At 39.0% G+C, this 22,654-nt stretch overlaps 1 protein-coding gene across 2 annotated transcripts in view; it reads right to left on the minus strand.

Annotated features, from left to right (window-relative positions):
* Window positions 1–10,477: 10,477 nt before the first annotated feature.
* The window catches only part of uhrf1bp1l (UHRF1 binding protein 1-like), a 147,638-nt gene continuing 135,461 nt past the window's right edge, over window positions 10,478–22,654 (minus strand). For both annotated transcript variants that reach the window (XM_043713651.1, XM_043713653.1), the window contains 2 exons: window positions 19,022–19,221; window positions 10,478–11,378 (listed from right to left, as the gene is read on the minus strand). In XM_043713651.1, coding sequence (XP_043569586.1) covers window positions 11,247–11,378; window positions 19,022–19,221 — 332 coding nt within the window. In that variant the 3' untranslated portion in view covers window positions 10,478–11,246. The remainder of the gene's footprint in view (window positions 11,379–19,021; window positions 19,222–22,654) is intronic.

The raw sequence follows: 22,654 nt of genomic DNA on the forward strand, positions 1-22,654 counted from the left end.
CCCATGTCCACTTACCTGCACTTTCCCTGTAATCTAATACATTAAATGTGCTAATTAATTTATTTCACATCTCTAATTTCTACAGGAATCTCCCAAGTTATTGCAGTAACTTTCATAGAGGATCAGCAGTAGCCAAGACGTGATGTAACAAGCTTTAAACCACTATTTATAGTGTGCAAGTTGGCCCAGAATTCTCTCCCATAGAATCAGAACAATCTTATTTTGTCAAAAAGTTGAGGAAAGGTAACAGACCCACAACATCATTGTGTGTCTGTCTTCTATTGCAGAACTAGTTATTAAAGTTACATTAGAAAACAGCATCAGTGACCTGTTAATACATTCACACACAACTGATTAATATCTAGCTTAGATTTTTTTTTGGTAGCCTGGAAAGAGACATTAAAGTTCAGGTTGAAGATCACACTCTGCTGAACTGTGGTGGGCATATAGCCTTAAGCAGATGACACAGTTTTGTTACTGTCTCTGGGTTCTGGAAACTCCAAGTGCAATTCTTTCCAGACAAGAATTGTTGAGGATCAGTAACTGTGGGTCAACGGATGAGGTGGATACAGACAAAATGCCTCGTGTTGATGATCCATCCAAGCATTATTTCATGTATCCTTCTATTGTACCTTCAAAAATCTTAACTACAGGAAGTGTGCAGAAGGATTTACTTATTGTGATAATCTCATGGCAGCTTTTTAAATTATAGCAAATCACTTTAGTTCTCTCAAAATCCAGAATGTGAACCGGTATATCAGCACAGTATTTACAGTGCAAGTCAGGCATCAGAAATGAGAACTGCAGGAGACTTTAATGAGCTCATCACCTCTTCCCCCTTCCCTCCTATTCTTCCATTTACTCTTCTTCCAATTTGCTCTTCTCTTTCCATCGGTTTCTCTCTGTTCTTTCCTCATGAATCAAGGTTTCATTTCATCTTTCGACTTGCCCTCTTTCCCACTGGCCTCAGATTTGATCTTTCCATTTGCCTTCTTCACGTCCCGCTGTTTGTTGATCTAGTTACATCCCTGTCCTCAAACCCTGCTTCGTCTGAATAGTGAACTTTTCATTCACTTGCCACGTACAATGCCATCGGCCATAAACTAGTTACTATTTTAAATATCTACAATGATTTACATGCTTAGCTCCCAGAATATAAAACTTAACTTCTAAAAGGTAAAAATTATGATGTTGCATATATGTAGATTTCAAAAAAAAATTTGATTGGATGATCAATCTTTTTGAATTTCAAATAGAAGATAGAAATGTATTTGAATAAACTGTTGCTTATATTTCCACATTGACGTATGCCTTAATATACTTGCATTGGTGTCTATAATTTAACCTAGTTACATATCTGAAAGATTTCTGAACCCGTAAGCTTTGAGAAATTTCACACAATATCTCAGCCATAGAAGCTTTGTTCACATCCACACATTTGTATCTGAGCCAATGTAATGATTCAAATGCCCCACAAAACATTATTGCAGCAACTGAAAGACCATACCATTAGAAAATCATCCACTTATAATGTGCTTCTCAGTTGTCTGGTTGTGTTGCTAGGAATGAAAAGGATTTTTACTTGTTCCAAATCTCTGAATGCTTTTCCTATTTATCAAACCCTTTGGATCTGGGTTCAAAGACCTAACAACAAAGAAAGTGATGGATATTGGGAAACCTATTTTATAAGAAAAATTATTGAACTGATTTTGTGCTCCTGTGTAAAGCTGACAATATGAAAATAATCAGGTAAGTATCAATTATGTGTTACAAAATGTGTCATCTCATCTTAGCTTGAGATATACGGGATTCCAATTTACCTATCCTCAAGAGAGATGATGTTGATTATTATTATTATTCATAGTATCTGACATTGATTATTAGCAGAATATTGATACTTTGTTTAATGAATTTGTTTTTGAGCATTTTATTTAGCAAACACAGACTGATTGTGTCATTTAAAAGGATGCAGTAAACATTGAGCAGATTATAGAAAATCTACAGAGTCCAGTTAAATCCTTCACAGAATTAATATTTAGCCTGACCATGTGACATTCCCTGCCATAGGATTTCCTGTGGGTTACAAGAATATGATCAAGATTTGAGATTTATTATGACATTTATATTTGTTGTATTACTTTCAAGACTGTTTACACTTGCATCTTCACATCTTAAACTGTTAGTCAACAATTATTTGCAATAATTGCAATTCATCTAAATTGGAACAGAGTTATGCTATAGTTAGAGGTGGAATTATCACCACAATCAGTCACAGAGCATGGAAACAGACCCTTCAGTCCAACTTGTCTGTGCTGACCAGCTTTCCCAAACTAAAGCAGTCCCATTTGCCTGCATTTGATCCATATGCCTCTAAACTATTGCTATCCATGTACCTGTTCAAATGGCTTTTAAATGTTGTAACTGTACCCGTGTTTACCAATTTCTCCACCAGTTTATTCCATATCTGCACCACCCTGTGTGTGGAAAAAGTTGCCCCTCAGCTCCCTTTGAAATCCTTACCCTCTCACTCTAAAACTATAGCCTTTAGTTTGGACTCCCCTCTCCTTGGAAAAAGACCTTGGTTATTCACCCTATCCATACACCTCATATAAACCTCTATAAGGTCACCCCTCAAGCTCCTACTCTCCAAGAGAAAAGTCCCAGCCCATCTATCCTCTCCTGATAACTCAAACTCAGTAGTCCCTGTAAATCTTTTCTGCACCCTTTCCAATTTAACACTATCCTTCCTATAATCGGGTGACCAAAACTGTATGCATTACAGTTGTTTCGATAGTTCTTGTGCGATCTCGCATTATAGGAAAATTGAGCAATAGCCGTGCATTGAAGCTAATGGTGTTCAAATCACATTATAGCCAATACAGATAAGGAAAATTCACAATCTACAAATAATGGTCTAAATTCTTCAAATGCATTAAAGCCAATTTGTGTTGAAGAAACACATGTTATAACAGAACCAACTGTTCTCAAAGACGTGGCCTCACCAATGTCCTGTGAGGGTCCATGGTGTTCGAGGAGAGCTACTGGCATGGATTGGGGATTAGCTGTCTGACAGAAGGCAGAGAGTTGGGATAAAAGGTTCTTTTTCGGAATGGCAGCTGGTGACAAGTGAGGTCCCGCGGAGTTCAGTGTTGGGGCTGCAGCTGTTTACTTTATATATTAATGATCTGGATGAAGGGACTAGGGGCATTCTGGCGAAGTTCGCCGATGATATGAAGTTAGGTGGACAGACAAGTAGTACTGAGGAGGTGGGGCGGCTGCAGAAAGATTTAGACAGTTTAGGAGAGTGGTCCAGGAAATGGCTGATGAAATTCAACATGAGCAAGTGTGAGGTCTTGCATTTTTGAAAAAACAATACAGGCATGGACTATTTTTTAAACGGTGAGAAAATTCATAAAGCCAAAGTATAAAGGGATTTGAGAGTGCTGGTCCAGGATTCTCTAAAGATTGATTTGCAGATTGAGTCTGTGATTAAGAAAGCAAACATAATGTTGTCATTTATCTCAAGAGGATTGAAATATAAAAGCAGCGATGTGCTTCAGAGACTTTATAAGCTCTGGTTAGGCCCCATTTAGAATACTGTGTCCAATTTTGGGCCCCACACCTCAGAATGGACATACTGGTACTGGAGAGTGTCCAGCAGAGATTCACACAGATGATCCCTGGAATGGTAGACCTAACATAAAATGAATGGTTGAGGATCCTGGGATTGTATCCACTGGAGTTTAGAAGTTTGAAGGGAGATCTAATAGAAACTTACAAGATAATGCATGGCTTAGAAAGGATGGATGGTGGGAAGTTGTTTCCATTAGGCGAGGAGGCGAGGACTCGTGGTCATAGCCTTAAAATTAGAGGGGGTCAATTTAGAACAGAAATGAGGGGACATTGCTTCAGCCAGAGAGTGGTGGGCCTATGGAATTCATTGCCACGGAGCGTAGTGGAGGCCGGGACATTGGATGTCTTCAAGGCAGAGATTGATAAACTCTTGATCTTGCAAGGAATTAAGGGTTATGAGGAGAGCTTGGGTAAGTAGAACTGAAATGCCCATCAAACATGATTAAATGGTGGAGTGGACTCGATGGGCCGAATGGTCTTGCTTCCATTCCTATGTCTTATGGCCTTATGGTCTGTACAGTGACAACATGGTGTCCCAATCCTCAATGCTCTAACCAATGAAGGCAAGTATGCCAAATACCTTCTTCACCACTCTGTCTGTGATGCCACTTTCAAAGAAGTATGTACCTGAACCCTTAAATCACTGTATGTGAAAACACTCCCCAAGGGCCTACCAATAACTGTGGAAGTCCTATCCTGATTTGTCTTCATAAAGTGCAACACATCGCATTTATCTAAACTCCATCTGCTACTCCTTGACCACTGGTCCATCTGATCAAGGTCCCATTGTATTCTGAGATAACCTTCTTCACTCTCCACTATACCACCATTTTGGAGTCATCGTAAACTTACTAATCCTGCTTCCTGTATTCTAATCCTGTGTAATCTAACTTTACCCAACCACTCTATCATGCAGAACCTTATCAAAGGCCTTGCTAAAGTTCATGTAGCCAACAACTACAGATTGTTCTGCTAGAATGCATGTTCCGTTAACATGAATTCGCCACAACCTGAATGACAAATTGGGGACACAGTTTCCAAAGCGCGAAGCTTTAAAGTGTATAATGGTCATAATGTGATCCTGGCCCCATTAGTTCAAATGGTGCTGCTATTACACCATTCTCGTATAACATGGAATTGCATGAGAATGGAACTACCATGTTATAGCTGTTCTTTCTTATACCGCTATTTCCTCATCTATCTTCTTGGTTATGTTCTCAAAAACCTCAATCACACTTGTAGGATATTGTTTCCCACACACAAAGCTATGTTGACTATCTCTAATTGGTCCTTGCTTCTCCAAAAGCATATAAATTCTGATTCTCATAATCCCATCCAACAACTTACCCACTTCAAATGTCAGACTCAACAGTCTATAGTATAGGGGCTTTTCCTTACAGCTTTTCTTAAATAAGTGCACCTCTCCTGTGGCTGTAGATATCTCTGCTAGTGGCCCTGTAATTCCTTCTTCAGCTTCCCACAGTGTCCCGTGCTACACTTGATCATCAAGATCCTTGGGAATTATGTACCTTTTATGCATTTTAAGACATTCAGCACTTCCTCTTCTGTAATGTGGACTGTTTAAGACATCAGTATGAATTTCCCCAACTTCCCTAGCGTCCATGTTTCTCTCCACAGTAAATACCAAAGCAAAACATTCATACAGTATATCACCCATCTCCTGTGGTTCTACATATAGACAGCCTTGTTGGTCAAGGGGCCCAATGCACTCCCTGGTTGCTATTTTACCCTTAATGTACTTGCAGAAACTCTTTGGATTCTTCTTAGCCTTATATGCCAAAGTTATCTCATTCCCTTTATACCTTCCTGACTTTCCCTCCTAAGTATACCCTAGTCCCCTGAAATTCAAGGGATTCACTCGATTCCAGCTGTTTATTCCTGATATATACCTCCATTTTTCTTGACCAGAGCCTCAATATCTCCAGTCACCCAATATTTGCTACTCCTACCAGCTTTGCCCTTCGCTCCAACACGAGCATATTACCTCTAAACTCGTCATCTCATCTTGGAAAGCCTCCCTAATCAACTTTTAAAAAGTTCCTGACTAACACGGTCAAAATTGGCATTACTCCATTTAGAACTTTAACTTTTTTTTTATACAAGATCCATCTTAGATTAGATTACTTAGTGTGGAAACAGGCCCTTCAGCCCAACAAGTCCACATCGACCTGCCGAAACGCATCCACCCAGACCCATTCCCCTACATTTACCCCTGCACCTAACACAATGGTAAATTTAGCATAGCCAATTCACCTAACCTGCACATTTTTGGATGTGGGAGGAAACTGGAGCACACCTACGCAGACACGGGGAGACTGTACAAACTCCACACAGTCAGTCGCCTGAGGTGGGAATTGAACCCAGGGCTCTGGCGCTGTGAGGCAGCAGTGCTAACTGCTGTGCCACCCACATCTTCTTCCATAACTATTTTAAAACTAATAGAATTATGATCACTGGTCCCAAAGTCACTTGCCCTGCTTTATTTCCCAAAAGAAGGTCAAGTTTCGCTCTTTCTCTAGTAAGTACATTTACAAATTGATAAAAGTTTCTTGCATACACTTAAATTTCTTCCTGTTCAAGCCCTTAATTATGGCAGTCCCGGTCTATGTTTGGACTTTAAAATCCCTGCCATTACAATCCTATTATTCTTACAGATAGGAGATCGCCCCACATATTTGCACCTCAGTTTCCCACTGACTATTAGGGGAGGCTGGGGCATCATACACTCCCATGAAGGTGATCATCCCTTTTTCTTAGTTCACCCATATAGTTTCACTGGACAAGTCTGCAGGAATATCCTCTCTAAGTACAAGAGTGATGTTTTCCTCTCTTGCTTCCCCTTCTATCCGTCCTACGGCAATAATACCACAGAACATTGATCTGCCAGTCCTGTTCCTCCCTCATTTTAAATACAAATGAAAGAACTGCAGATGCTGGAAATCAGAAATAAAAACAGAAATAGCTAGTAAATCTTAGTAGGCCGAGCAGTATCTGTTGAGAGAAATCAGAGTTAACATTTTGGGTCCTGTGACTCTTCTTCAGAACACCAGAGAGTTCCCTACACCAATTGCTCATTTTAATCTTGGCAAACCATGCTTCACGAAAGATCCAGCCATGGTGCCCGAGACTTTGCTGCACTAAATTGGGTCTTAAACCATTTAATGTCCAGATCTTGACTAAAACTGTTTTCACCCAAAGGGTGGTGGGGATCAGTATTGCACTGCTTGGGGGTAGTTGATGCAGTTAACTTCTCAACTTTTAAAAAGTATTTTGATGACCACTTGAAATGTTGTAACTTTCAAGGCTGTGGGCCAAGTGCTGGAAACTGAAACTACTGTAGATTTAGTAGTCTAGACTTGGTGGACGCAATGGCTGTATCTATACTGTCAGACTCTAAGGCACTGAAACAGAATGGAACAAAACGCAACTTTCAAGTTATAGTTAAAAATTAAATGTGTGTTTGGATAGGTAATTGAAGTATAGAAATTTGATTTAAAAAGCTTCCAATTTCTGATAACACGGGTAAAATTCAGAGACAGGTAACTTGCTTGATGTGAAAAATATCCACATAGTGAATTTCATAGTCAAGATATAGCACTTAATGAGAAACAGTTTAGCAAGTTGTAGCATGATGATATTGAGGATATTTGTTCCATTAAGTTAAAATAACATTCTAACTCCTCAGTAGTCTGGGTTTTGGAAAACAGAAGTAACAGCAAACACTGGAAATACTCAACAATCAGGCAACAGTTACTGAACAGAGAGACCTTGGAGTGCAGGTTCATAGTTCCTTGAAAGTGGAGTTGCAGGGAGACAGGATAGTGAAAAGGGCATTTGGTATGTTTCCCTTTATTGGTTAGTACATTGACTATAGGAGTTGGGAATTCATGTTGCAGCTATACAGGACATCAGTTAGGTCACTTTTGGAATACTGCATCCAATTCTGATCTTCCTACTATAGGAAAGATGTTGTGAAACTTGAAGGGTTCAGAAATGTTTGGAGGGGTTTGAGCTGGTCGATTAGACTGGGGTTATTTTCCCTGGAGCATCGGAGGCTGAGGGGTCACCATATCAAGGTTTATAAAATCATGAGGGGCATGAATAGCGGTAATAGCTACAGTCTTTTCCCCAGGGTGGGGCAGTCCAAAACTAGAGGGCATAGGTTTAAGATGAGGTTAAAGATTTAAAAAGGACCGAAGGGGCAATTTTTTTCATGCAGATGGATGAAATGAACTGCCAGAGGAAATGGTGGAGGCTGGTACATTACAGCATTAAAAAGGCATCTGGATGGGTATAAGAATAGGGAGGATTAAGAGCATCCTAGGTCAAATGCTGGTAAATGTGACTAGATCGATTTAAAATATCTGGTTGGCATGGACAAGTTTGACTAAAGGGTATGTTTCCATGATGTATAGCTTTATGGCTTTATCTACAAAGAGAGAAAGAGTTAAAACAAAGTTTACATAGCAGGTCCAAAACTTGTTCCCAGGTCCTGAAAAAATGCAAGGTTTTACAAGTTTTGAGTAAGAGAGACAGGGAAGAGATTTATAAGGAAAGCACATAAGAGATTGTCTGCATCAGTGTGGAAACTATATGACAGAAAGGTTTATGGTGTAAGACAAAAGGGGATAGTCACAGGACAAATGGTAATGGTTATGTTATTGCCTACAGCTGCTCTACGTAAAAATGGGAGTAATGGTTCTGATTTGAAATTGTTGAATTCAATGTTGAGTCCAGAAGCTGTAAAATGCTGAATCAAAGGTAGTAATTCTTTTCTGTGGGAAATTATCTGTCAGCCTCAGAAATGCTTTCCTCAGAACTCTCCCATCTAAGACTGGATTCTCTTCCAGAAAAATAAATCCTGTTTCAATTGAAGTCGGGTTTAGTATTCTTGTACTGTTATTGTCATGATTTTGCAATGTGAAAGTATTATGTACCATTACATTTAAAACTGATTAATCTAGCACAATTGGTAACTACCATATTTAGTTATAAACCGGTCTCATTCAAATGATTAACACATCAAAGCACACATGGTAAACAGCTGTGGATCAGCCAAAAGTTACACTGGATGCCCAGTTTGCATTTTCTACAAATGAGTCCTTAATGCCAACTAATCTGCTACTAAAATTGTTCCACTGATCTCCTGTTACTGTCTGGCAATGTTATCTACATTTAGTCCACTGCTGATTACTCATGAAGGATTTTCTTGAAGTGGTTGCCTTATGAAGCTTTTGGAAAGGGCCAGCAATGATTTGTTAAGGACAGGTCAGCGTGTCATAGTCATAGAGATGTATAGCATGGAAACAGACCCTTTGGTCCAACCCGTCCATGCCGACCAGCTATCCCAACCCAATCTAGTCCCACCTGCCAGCACCCGGCCCATATCCCTCCAAACCCTTCCTATTCATATACCCATCCAAATGCCTTTAAATGTTGCAATTGTACTAGCTTTCCCCACTTCCTCTGGCAGCTCATTCCATACACGTACCACCCTCTGTGTGAAAAAGTTGTCCCTTTGGTCTCTTTTGTATCTTTCCCCTCTCACCCTAAACCTATGCCCTCTAGTTCTGGACTTCCCAATCCCACGGAAAATACTTTTATTGACTTAAAGTCTAATTTGACTTGGCGATTTGAGCTAACATTGATTCAAACAGTGGTCACAGACAGCATCTAACTTTGTCTACATTTCTCAGTAGATTATATGGCTTCCTCAATATTAGTTTATCTATTTTTAATAAAGCTGTGCATCGCATGTAATCACATTGTGACACATCTCTGCAGCAGATGGGACTCGAAACTTGACTTTCTAGCCCAGAGTTAAGATTAGTTTTATACAGCAATATATTATGAAATCAATCTGTTAAACATCAACCCCTTATTTATACATAATGCAATTAAAGTTCCTTGTCCCTTTTTGGTTTGCTTTGGCCTTCATTTAAACATAACTAAACACCGTACCTAGTTATCTAATTCACTGGGAAACCTTTAACATTATACATATATTAGATTGGCCAAAGCTCCCTGATGTGTGCAACAATAGCACAATACTACAGTGTGGTTCACTTCCATTTGGCTGGCAAGTAGATTCCAGGTATCACTTGGTTAACATGGAAAATAATGAACTCCTTCCCAAGTTAAGTGTGCAGTTAAAATGCACTGCCTGCTCTGGCATATAGTCTTACAAACTAGGAAGGTGTCTAGTTCTATTTTCACTTTCGAAGTTACCATGGAAGAGCCTGAATGAGTTGCAGCAGTGCGTCTAGTGATTACTACAGTGGTTTAGTGCAACTCTATATGTAAATGTTTCAATGTAAATTGGGTTAAATGTTTAAGGTGGATTCTGGCAGTTTTGTCCTGAGAAATGTCCAGTTGGTTGATTTGCTGGAGTAACACTCATACAGGCAAGTGGAGAATATTTCAGTACATGGACTTGTAGATGGTGAACAAGCTTTGGGGAGTCAGGAGCTATGTTACTTGCGATAGAATTCTCAGCCTCTGATCTATGCCTCTAACCACAGTACTAAATGGCTGATCCAGTTACATTTCTATTCAGTGGTAACCCTGCATTGATTTATTATATCGGAAATCAATAAAACAGACTAATACACCAGCAGGAATAATGTCTAAAGACAAGGAAAGGACATTAGAAAAAAAATGAAAGTACAGAAGGAAAAAATCAGAACACATGAATTAGGTATGCTCTTCTGTATTTCTTAATCAACAATATACGAGTAGTGAAAGAAAATGGCATATAGTATGGATGAACTAATGGCAATGAGAAGAAAAATTAAATTAAAAAAAGACAAGCTATCACTTTCACTTAAGTGGCATGAGTACCTGCTGGAACATTTCTGTGCTTTGATGTTTATTTTGAATACAATCTTTAATACAATTATTCATGGAAGAATGTTGCCATGTTGTGCAAAGGTTGATTGCTTAAGATATGCATTGTATTATCTTCAGTCCATCCTTAACGATATTCAAATTTACAGATGAATCTTGCACTCAACCTGAAGTCAAGCAACAATGGTGTCTGCCATAATTAAAGCACATACATACTTAAAATGTTACACTGTACATATTCTATATCACAGATTTTACACAGAAAAAACTGTTAGATACATGATCAAAGTTAATTACAGTGCAAATTCAGACTTCTTAAAAAAAAAGAGACTTGCTCTGGAATAGATTTTTAAAAAATTATTGATGGTATACCAAAACACAGCTCAAGTGTACTAAAGAAATTTCTTTCCCACAATATTTTATTTCAACCATATTTCAAATCCCTTTTTGACAGAATTCATTCGAGATTCAAGTGAAAATCAGCACCATCAGTTTATGGAGCAAAACTTAATAAGCTTAACAATCATATTTTATTTACTGCTCAAAATAGATCAAACAGATCTGATGTTTATTCTTCACATTCAACAAAATATCTGTCTGCAACAGATAAAGCAATTTTCTTTACAGATTGTTTGTTCAATGCTCAGCATATTGTTATGAACATTATTAGTATTTTTAAAACCAATAGCAGCTGGTGATACCTATGTTCCAAATTGAAGAAACTCCTCCTGCTTCCAAGTATTTGACTATGATTGGAGTTCAATGTTAACCCTTTTGATTTGATGTATTAATCTGTCTTTTTCCATTTCAGCATCAGCCAGAGCTATCTTAGCTTTGGCCAACTCCTGTTTCAGACATTCATTTTCTTCCAAAAGTAACTACAAAGAAAAACAGAAAATTAATCCATTGCTGCCACACTTTTGGTAGGAATGCAAATATCCTCCTTTACTAAGTTTCTTTGCTACGTAAATACACTTCCACTAGTAAGGGTGAGCAAATGACCAGCCAGTACTACGCTACAGACTGCAACTGAAAACATGTGCAAGTTAGTTGCGCTTAATACCAAAGAAGCAGCTAAGATTGGAAATAAATCTGGAGCATAGTAATCATCTTCGTTCAGAAAAGTTCCAAATCAGGATGTTGGTCAGCAGTTTAAACAAACAACTAAACACCAAGAACCACAGCATCTGTATATAGTCATTCAAGTTAACAATTTAATGGGTGAAGAGTAACACTGTCTATTTGCCCTTTATGTGGAGATTGAAGATGCTTTCCATACTGGATTAACTTCTACCAGTTTTTTAGTACAGAGAAAAGCCCCTTAGATTTCAACCCCTCTTGAAAGCAAAATGCTATGTGCCAAACATATTACAAGATTAAATTTTCCAATGAAATTATGAGGAAAACATTTCGTTTATATGCTGTTTCTGCCTGTAGCTACTCTTGCCAGGACATCCGATGTCATTGTATGCTGTGGCTTCTCCTTCCTGCACAATTCTCACACATTCACTGTAGATCATCTGCAATCACTGACATGCTTCATCCAACTATGCCTCGGTCAACCTGTCTTTCTATTGTCCTCCAATTTTCCTGAGTAAGAGATCTGTGCAGGTTTTCTGCTCTGTTCAAATGGCCAAAATTCTGGCATTTTCCTTTACAGATATCTCTTCATTTGTCTTATTGAATTTATATGGATTTTCTTTTTTTATTCACTCACAGAATGTGGGCTTTCATTGCTAAGCTAGCTTTTATTGCCCAGAGGGCAATGCGGAGTCAACCACATTGCTGTGGCTCTCAAGTTACATGTAGGCCAGACTAGGGAAGCATGACAGGTTTCCTTCCTTCAAGGACATTAGTGAATGGGTTTTTCCAACAAGCACCAATGATTTCATGGTCATTAGATCCTTAATTCCCAATTCTTTACGGAATTCAAATTCCAAAATCTGCAACGGCAGGATTTGAACCCAGGTGCCCAAGATATTAGTTGAGTTTCTGCATTAATAGTTTAGCGATAATACCAGCAGGCCATGCCTCCTCTTTCTGCATTAATTTTGGCCTCTAATTTCTTCCATCGAGTTTTATGTATCATCCAGGTTTCTGAGGGGTATTGATGGATGGAATGTAGGAACTTGTGAGCTATTACTTCCAGCTATCTCCATCCTCCTAAGTTCTAAATCACATATGCCATTTTCCATTATCATTTGTCCTAAACAGATACATTAGTTGACTTATTCCCCATGTAGTCATTCATATTTATTTCCATAAAGTTTCCCTGAGTTGCATTATCTTTCCAAAATTCCACATGGGAAGAAATTAAAAATTATACCGGCATCTATGTTTCACATACAGAACAACATTCATGGTTATGCAACTATCAAACTTAACGAGCTTTGCCCAAATGAATGCATCCATGTTTCAAAGAGAAGCAAGTGTAGAGCTCACAGAACCCTCACCACAATCATTCAATCCTCCTTGGATTTGCAAGTGATGCCAAAGGACTGAAGAACTGCAAATGTCACATCTCAATTCAAAAAAAGGGGAACCAAGCATCTGGTAACAATCAATCTATAATATGAGGTGTGAAAATTAGAGGTTATTGAGGACAAAATACATTTGACTTGAAGCAGCACAGGTTACTAAGTGGCAGTTGGCATGAGTACGTTGAAAACAAATCATTTGTGCCTAAATGATTTGGGGATTTAAGATGGCGGCGATCTGAGAAGATCACAATGCAGAGCTTTGCATCGCAGCGCAAGCGGGACGGTCCTTTAACCCGCCCAACCCAGGTCATCGGGATTTCTTGGGACTCCAGAAAGATCATGTAGGCCTAAGAAACTTATAAAAATTAACTTACCTGTGTTTTCAGCCATCCAGAGATGTCTAAAAAGGGATTAGTAGCATCCGAGGCCGGGTATGCAGTTCAACCTGCAGCAGCCTCGGAGCCGATTACTCTCCAGGACCTGGTGAACCAGCTCTCGAAATCTCGTGAGATGCTGGGGAAACAGATTGAAGAGAAGCTAGCATAAGCAGCAGCTGGGAGACCTGGAGAAGAGGACAGATGAGGTGGAGCAAAGGGTCACAGTGGTGGAAGCTAATACCAGTTCATCCAAGCATGACATCAAAGCCTTGAAGACGCAGGTCTGCAATTTGCGTGACCAAGTGGATGATCTTGAGAACAGGGGCAGGAGAAAAAACATTCGGGTCATCGGTCTGCCTGAGGGTAAGGAAGGTGAGCAGCCTGCAGAATTTGTTGAGGACTGGCTGCTGAAATTCCTTGACTTGGAGGCTGGCATGAGAGGATTGAAGATAGGGAGGGCTCACCGGGTCACAGCGGGGAGATCAGGTCTGGGTGAACGTCCTTGTCCTCTCCTGGTGCGGTTCCATAATTACCGGGATAAGGAGAGAGTCATGGAGGTTTCCAGAGTCCAGGGGAAGGATCCGAAGGTCCTAATTTACGAGGGGTCTAAGATCATGTTTTTTTTCAGGACTTCTCAGCGGCGGTGATCCAGAAACGAAAATCTTAGGATGGTGTCAAGAGAAGACTGAGGGAGCTTGTGATTCAGTACTCCCTGAGATATTCAGCAGTGCTTTGGACCACCTTAGATGGATCTATACATCTTTTTGACACATTGGAGAAGGCAAGAGACTTTGTGGACAAACTAACCTAATTTGAACAATTTTAGTATGTGTAAATAGTGTTGTTTGGGTATGTGTTTATTATTCTGTAAAAGAAATGGAGGAAATCCAGTTGGAGCTTTATTTTTCTTTTTTTGTCCCTATTAATAGTAATTTGGTTTAAATCATGTCTGGCGGTGGTTAAGATGTACATTTTCAATTTCTAAGTTAGGATACACCAAAGGATGGATGGGGTATTTATTTTCCCCTTTTTTATAAATGAAAGAATGTTATTATTCATACTGATATTCTATGGAGTGTTTATTCTTTTCAGCTTGTGTTTGCGATACGGCTCTAACTGGGAGAAGTGAAGGTGGTTGGAATGATTAGATGCCAACTTATGGGCAGTTTGGGATGGGTAGTTGCCCCCTATGGGCAGGGGGTGAGTTCCCCTACTCAATGCTGTTGGCACTTTATAAGTTGGTTTGTATTTTGGTTTTTGTTGTTTTTTATTTTTAATAATTTTGTAGGTTTGTTAAAGGTATTGGTTTTAGTTTATGTAGTTTTTATATTTGGTGGATCATGCGTTTGTGTTTTGGGTTCCTCCTCTCTGGAATTTAAATGTAATTGCAGAAGATTATGGCTTATGGTTTGATTAAATGGCGTACCTGGAATATTAAGGGAAGTCACCAATTAAGAGGAAGAAGGTAGTCTTGAGTCTTAGAAAGGAGGTGGATATTGCTTTGTTACAGGAGACACATTTGGATGATAAGGAGCATCTGAAATTACAGCAGAATGGCTTTGACCGAGTTTATTTTTCATCATTTAATACCAGAAGTAGGGGAGTGGCTATACTGATTAGGAAAAATCTTCCATTTAAATTGTTGGAATGTGTTAAAGACACATATGGGAGGTTTGTAATTCTTAAAGCCTTGAAAACTTCGCCCAAACCAAGCCACTCTAGAGTACAGAAAAGGTACGGCCAATCAACTCGGTCAAATACCTTCTCTGCATCTAAAGAAATCACCAATCCCTGCACTGACTGCTGTTGGCATGCTTGAATTACATTAAGCAGACCCCTAACATTTTTGGAGAATCTTTATAAAGCCCGTCTGATCCTCTTTAATAATAGAAGGTAACACAGTCTCCAGCCAGACCCATTCCCCTACACCTAACACCATGGGCAATTTAGCATGACCAATTCACCTAACCTGCGCATCTTTGGACTGTGGGAGGAAACTGGAGCACCCGGAGGATACCACACAGTCATGGGGAGAATGTGCAAACTCCACACAGACAGTTGCCCGAGATGGGAATTGAACCTGGGTTCCTGGCGCTGTGAGGCAACAGTGCTAACTGCTGATCCAACGTGCTTTTTACGTTGGTGATTGAATCATTGGCGGAGACCATTCGTGGGGATCCCAATATATCAGCTCCAGAAGTGGGGTCAAAATTACATAAGATCTCATTGTATGCAGACGATGTCCCAATATTTTTGACAAATCCAGCAGTTTCAGTGCCTCACCTGATACAATGCATTCACGCGTTTGGCGCTTTTTCGGGGTATAAGATTAATTTTGCTAAGTCAGAGGCTATGACTATGAATGGTCTTACGAAGGAGCTAGCTCTCGAGGATGACTATAGATTCCCATTTAGGTGGTCACAAGGTGGGGGTTTGTGTATTTGGGCATATTCATTATTCCAGTTCTGGATTGGCTGTTTAAAGCCAATTTTACTCAATTATTTGGAAAAATTAAACAAGATCTTCAAAGGTGGGAGGCACTTCCAGTCTCATGGTTGGGTCAGAAATCGCTTATTAAGATGAATATTCTCGCTCATTTGCTATACCCTTTATGGATGGTCCCCCGATTTTCAATGAGCAAACACTCAGGAGACTGAAGGCTGGTTCAGCTCCTTTATTTGGCATTGTAAGTGGCCCTCATTAAATTAGCCAAACTGCAGTTGCCTCACAGATTAGGTGGAGTGGACCGTCCAGACATTAGAAATTACCAACTAAGCTCGCTTTTGACCTAGGTGAGTTTGGTTTGTGGGGATCCTCTTTCAATATGGCTAGATATCGAAGCCTCCCAAGCAAAGTGCCCCCTTACCAGTTGCTGTTTTTGGACAAGATGAAGACAGTTAAGGAATATTGCCATAACCCAATAGTCATCAATACTGTTAAAGCATAGAGGGCAATTCGGTAGGGGGAAGGCAATATTGGCAAAACACCTTTGTTTACACCTTTAGTGGGTATGCCAGGTTTGCAACCGGGTATGATAGATTCAGGATTTAAAATGCTGGGCAGGTAGGGGTGTGTCTTACATGGGCGATTTATTTGAGGGAGACGTAATGATGTCCTTCGATCAGTTAGTATAGAAGTATGAGTTATCTAATAAAGACCTCTTTCGTTTTTTTCAAGTTAGGGATTTTATTTTAAAAAAAAGACCACACTTTTGACTGATCCCTGCAACTCTGACATAGACAGGGGGGGTGCTAAGGGCTAAGAGTACACTCTCTGTCAGTACTTTATATCATCTGTTGGGGGGTGCAACCTCAGATGAGTCTGATCGACTCTGCAAGATGTGGGAAAGAGAGCTGGGTGTTGAAGTTTCCTCAGAGGCATGGGAGGATATTTGGGAGAATGCAAGGAAGATATCAATTTGCAATAGGACTCATGTTTTACAGTTGAAGATTCGCCACAGGGTCCACTTGGCTCCAGACCATTTGTCAAAATTTAAACCAGGGGTATCTTCAGCATGTCCCAGGTGCAAGGTCTGTACAGGCACTCTTACCCATTGTGGTCTTGCGATAGGCTTCAAACATATTGGAGTGCTGTGGCGGGTGCAATGAAGAGAATTTTGGGTGTAAGGGTGGAGAAGGACCCTATCTCTCTCCTTTTGGGCCTACCCACTGTATTTCCTACAGACGTGCGTAAGAAATACTTTTCAACATTCTCACGTTCTGTGCAAGAAAGAACACCTTGCTAGGTTGGATATCCGAAAAACCCGCAGGCCTGTCGGGTTGGCGGAAGATTGTTATGGAGCATAATCCCTTGGATTTTCTCACAAATATGGTACACCACAAAACTGAGAATTTTACAAGACATAGCAGCCCTTTGTGGAATACCTGGACACAGATTTATCTGCCACACTAACAAAGGCTTTTATATAGCTGTAACGATTGTGTTTCACGAGTCCAATATCCAGGGAGGAGGAACTGTGAATGTATGAGCGTTTTGTTTGGCTGGGCTGAGTTATTACTATTTATTTGTTTGTTGTTGGTTATTTATTTAGTTAAATAGCTAGTTTAGATTTTTTAAAATTCTACATTTTTCTATATATGTTTATACATTTGTACATGAGTGTGGGTCGGGGAATTTTTTTATTATTTGGGTTTTTTTGTACTGTTTTGAATTGCATTGTTTTGTACTTGTAATATTAAAAAAATCTATTTTTCCTCAATAAAAATATATTTAAAAAATGATTGAGCTCTTGGATAAAATAACAGGGACAATGAAGATAGTACATGTAGATGGAGGACTTAAATTTTTTTTTTTCCCTCCTTAAATATAAATTCCTTAGTCTTGCAAATCACAAGGATGAACCTGAAAAGTGTAACGCTATGGGGCAGTACTTCCTGTGAACTCCCTGATCCTCCACTCATCAACTTAGCCAGTGCTGATATTGTACAATAATCATACATTAAACTAAGAGGAAATTATATTCAAAGTGATCTTAAGTGGGATTGCCAATGAGAGCAAAAAGGAGACTTCCCATGCTACATCTTCTCAATCATTACACAGCATCTTAAATCGATTCACTGTGTTAATAGTTCTGCTAGACCTACTGTTAAACACACATGGCCTGTTTGGAATGCTGGGCTTACTGAAGAGCATGTGAAGATGACTGAAAGCATTCAGAACTGAGCTCTGATCCAATCTTCTGTAACATATACCAAAGCTCCTCTGACACAAGCAATTGAATATATGTTCCCTTGTTGAAAGGGAGGAAAAGATTTGCACAGTCTTCAGGAGAAAATTCTTGAATTCCCCTTCCATTGCCATTATCTCTTGCCACATACACATGACAGTAAAATTATATATTCCAACTGAGAAAAGACACCACACCACAAGTAGGATAACAGTGTGAACAGAATATGAAACAAACCTAAGATTAAAAAAGTGCGTAAATGATTGAGAATTTAAATTAATCCAACAACAGATTACCTATGGAATTAAATACTTCAGTACAAAATGTAGTGGGCAGTATTACATAATATATTGTAATTATTTGCATAATGAAATGATCATAATTTGGCACTGTTTCTTACAATGTTTGTCTATATCTTTGTCATGAATAATCACTTGTTTTGTATAATGATGATTATTGAATGAACCAAATATCTACCTACACACAGTGCAATTTTAAGGTTTGTAGATGATTCCCTCTTTCCAAGGGCCTGAGAATCCTACCCGCCTCTCAGGAAACAACATCCTGTAATCCCCACTTCAGGACTTGACCCTTCCCCTCCCAACTGCTGGACCCAACATCCCTAGCTAAGCCTAAACACTCCATTTCCTACTTAGCTGGCACTGTAACCATTCACACACCTAACATGCTTTCCCTTACACAGCAGCGGTCAGTGATACTGTAACATATGGCAAATGAATGTGGCAACTGACTGTTGAGAAAGAAAGGGGCATTATTTGCTCTGTCCTGACTGTTCTATGTTGAGGGATCAGCCAGAGGAAGTATGGCTCTGCATTTCTGAAGGAGGCCTGATCGGAATCTCCTGTGAGAAATGCGGACCATATTTGCCTCGTTAAAAAAAAAAGGAGCGCGGTGGCAATCTGCATGCAATTGCTACACCTCAGAAAATCCAGTCCATTATTTGCATTAGTTCTCACCTGTTCCCTATCAGTTGAACTTCCAGCAGTTGACTTGATTCCATGATCTGGCTGTCCAGGTAAGTTTGATTTCACAACATCTGTTTGAGTGAATTGTGACACATATCTGACCTCCTTTGATTCATGACATTTTAAGCAGGATAATACTGTTTGTTTTGTGTATTTACTGTTTGCTGAGTTCTGACTAGATAGCTGGACACCTAGATGAAAGAAAGACAAATAAATAATTAATCACCTAGATTTAATATAAACAGGAGCTAATAAGAATTAATTAGAAAGTTCGGCATTTAATCACTATTCCTAGAAGTCATTTGTTTTATAATATATAAGTTCCAAACAGAATCAAAAAATATACACACAAATCATTAACCCTGAAACATACAACAAAATCTGTAACTTTTCAGTGAATGAAACATGGACTAGGTATCAACATTTTTTTAAAAATCACCAAAAGACAAAAATGTCAATTAAACTGGATTCAATGATTGAGATTAGGCTAGACTTTGTCATGTGTAACCAGAATAAATATTTACATAAAATGTTCTAACTATAAACAAAAACTCGACTACCTCCACAAAAGACTTCGAATTAATGGGTTCAACTCAAACAATATCAGCATGAGAGATTTCAAAGGAAATATTGTCAATAGAAAATTTTTGCAACAAAAAAATTATTTCTCAGTTACCATTTTGTACCAGATGGCTTCAATTTATGTAAAGCAGATTCATGTTTGCTGGTCATCATGAAGAAGTGAGAAGTGTTTGTGAAGGCTCAGGTCAATGTCAAATTTATTTGCATTGCATTGCTAATGTTTATTTTTTAAAGTAAATAAGGTAAAAGCTGAGTTAATTAATCACAGATTGATAGTAAAACAAAATTAGTTATAAAATGTTATTGACCTTTATAGGACAAATAAAAAAAGCCCCACAAAATGTTGAACTCCTATCTAAAACTCCTATCTATTCCTGAATATAAATGGCACAGAGTTGACAAGCAATGCGATATTTTCAACACTAACAAGCCCAAACCAATAAAGTTGCCAAAAAAATTTCATGCAATGAAAATTTATTTTAATAATGAAGCTCAGCTCAAATCAATTGTTTAAACTAAAAACAACAAACATTTCAAACATGTCAGGAGTGACCATCTGAAGGTAACTGGGAAAGTTTATGGTCAAAATAGAATAGTAAAAAAAAACACACAACTATTTGTTTACAGCAACAGTTGTGGTTGAAAGTGCATTGCCACAACCAGAACAATTTCAAGATATTAAGGTTATTGATCTGGATGAGGGTGGCAGAGCTGGTCTTTTTAAAAATCTGCAGCAATATGGCCACTATTAATTCTTCAGGATATCTGAACTAGGAAACCACAAGAAGGAATTCCTTATTTTACTAAATCTAAAATAGTCACAATACTGAGACAAAGATTTACATTGTTTTACTTGTCTGTGATTTGCACACAACTGTAGTAAGAACTTCCTTGCAGGTGTTTACTCAAGAGTTTTTCTTTCATCCAACATTAAAAAAAATGCTTCGAGAGCACAGAAAACATTCAACATGAATCAGGTTGTAAGTTTGCTCACTGAGGCTGGCAGGTTTGTTTTCAGACCTCTCATCACCATGCTAGATAACTTCATCAGTGTGTCTCTGATGAAACGCTGGTGTTCTGTCCACTTTCTATTTGTGTGTCTTAGTCTCTTAAGGTGGGTGATATCATTTCTGGTTCTTTTTCTCAGAGGGGTCCAAATCAGTGTGTTTATTGATGAAGTTCCGGTTTGAATGCCAGGCCTCTGGAATTTCCATGCCTGTCTCCGTTTGCCTGGTCCTAGAATGGATATGTTGTCCCAGTCAAAGTGGTGTCCTTCTTCGTCTGTATATAAGAATAGTAGTGATAGTGGGTCATATCTTTTAGAGGCTGGTTGGTGTTCGTGGCTTTAGAGGTGGCTAGTTATCTGTCTGTCTGTCCAACGTAGTTTGTTAACAGTCCTTACATGGTATTTTGTAAATGAGATTCGTTTTGCTGGTTGTTGGTATAGGTTTAGGTTCATCAGTAACTGTTTCAGTGTGTTGGAACCATGCAATAAAATACCATACAAGAACTGTAACAAACACTACATTGGACAGACAGTAAACTAGCCACCAGGATACATGAACACAAACTAGCCACCAAAAGACATGACCCACTATCACTATCATCCTTACACACAGACAAAGGAGGACACCACTTCGACTGGGACAACACATCCATCCTAGGACAGGCTAAAGAGACAAGCACAGCAATTCCTAGAGGCCTGGCATTCAAACCGGACCTCCATCAATAAACACATCTATTTGGACCCCATTTACCAACTTCTGAGAAAAAGAACTTGAAATGATATCACCCACTTTAAGAGACCAAGACGCATAAATAGAAAGTGGGACAGAACACCAGCGCTTCACCGGAGGCTCACTGATGATGTTACCTAGCATGGTGACGAAATGTCTCTAAACAAACCTGAACCTCAACTTGAGTTACAAATCTTCTCGCATTCAACATGAATCTCTACAACCCAGTTAAAACATTTGTTGTGGCTTCATGATTACACACATTATCAGCAGCTGGAGCCGATTTATTCTATCCATTATTAAGTGCATTAACAAGAGTCTTGTGGTGCAAGGGTAATGTACCTACCTCTGAATCAAGATGCCCTGGTTCAATTCCAAACTGCTCCAGGGGTGTGTAACCACATCTCTGCACAGGTTTATTAGAAAATATCTAAACGATTTGTTGAGGCTTCTCATGGCACAGTGGTATGTCTATTCCTCTGGCGTAGGAGACTAAGGTTCAGGCCTCACCTGCTCCAAAGGTACGTAACCACATTTTTGAGGAGGTTGATTAGAAAATGTTTAGATGCTTTAATTGGCCACTCTGGTGGCACAGCAGTAGTGTCCCTACCTCTGAGCCACAAAACACAAGTTGACGTCCTACCTGCTCCAGAGATGTGTAGTAACATCTCTGAACAGAGAGATTAGAAAATGTCTTAATTGCCTAACCCTAATATCAGAAGTAGATACTGAACAGCACAATTAGTTATTAATTTCCCACAATTTGATACAAATGTTAAAACTTCCTGATTTATGAGTTGTTTCATCTGTTTTGACACTAGCATAACAAGCCACATCATATTAGTCTCACTATCACTGGATTCATAATGAAATTAAAACATTCAATGACACTCAAAATTGCTCAATCGTTTCTGGCCAGATTTTACAAATAACAGAAAACCCAAGAACTGCGGATGTTGGAAAGCAGAAACAAAAATAAAAACAGAAATTGCTGGGGAAACTCAGGTCTGACAGCATCTTAACTGACTAAGGGTCACTAAACCCGAAACGTTAACTCTACTTTTTCTCCCAAAAGATGCTAAATCTGTTGAGATTTCCCAGCAATTTCTGTTTTTGTTTACAAACAACAGATTTTAGACATCAAATTTATAGTTTAACAAACTTTTATTTAAGAACATAACTTCAGCAAAACAGAAAAACCAGAAGCATCATTGGCATTTATTAATATTTACAATCTAAACCCAACTATCTTTGAATATAAAAACCAAATGAACTCAAAGTTTGTGGAAAGATTTGCAGCTCGGGT

The sequence above is a fragment of the Chiloscyllium plagiosum genome, chromosome 23 (genome assembly GCF_004010195.1).
Source record: "Chiloscyllium plagiosum isolate BGI_BamShark_2017 chromosome 23, ASM401019v2, whole genome shotgun sequence".
Classification (NCBI taxonomy): Eukaryota; Metazoa; Chordata; class Chondrichthyes; order Orectolobiformes; family Hemiscylliidae; genus Chiloscyllium; species Chiloscyllium plagiosum.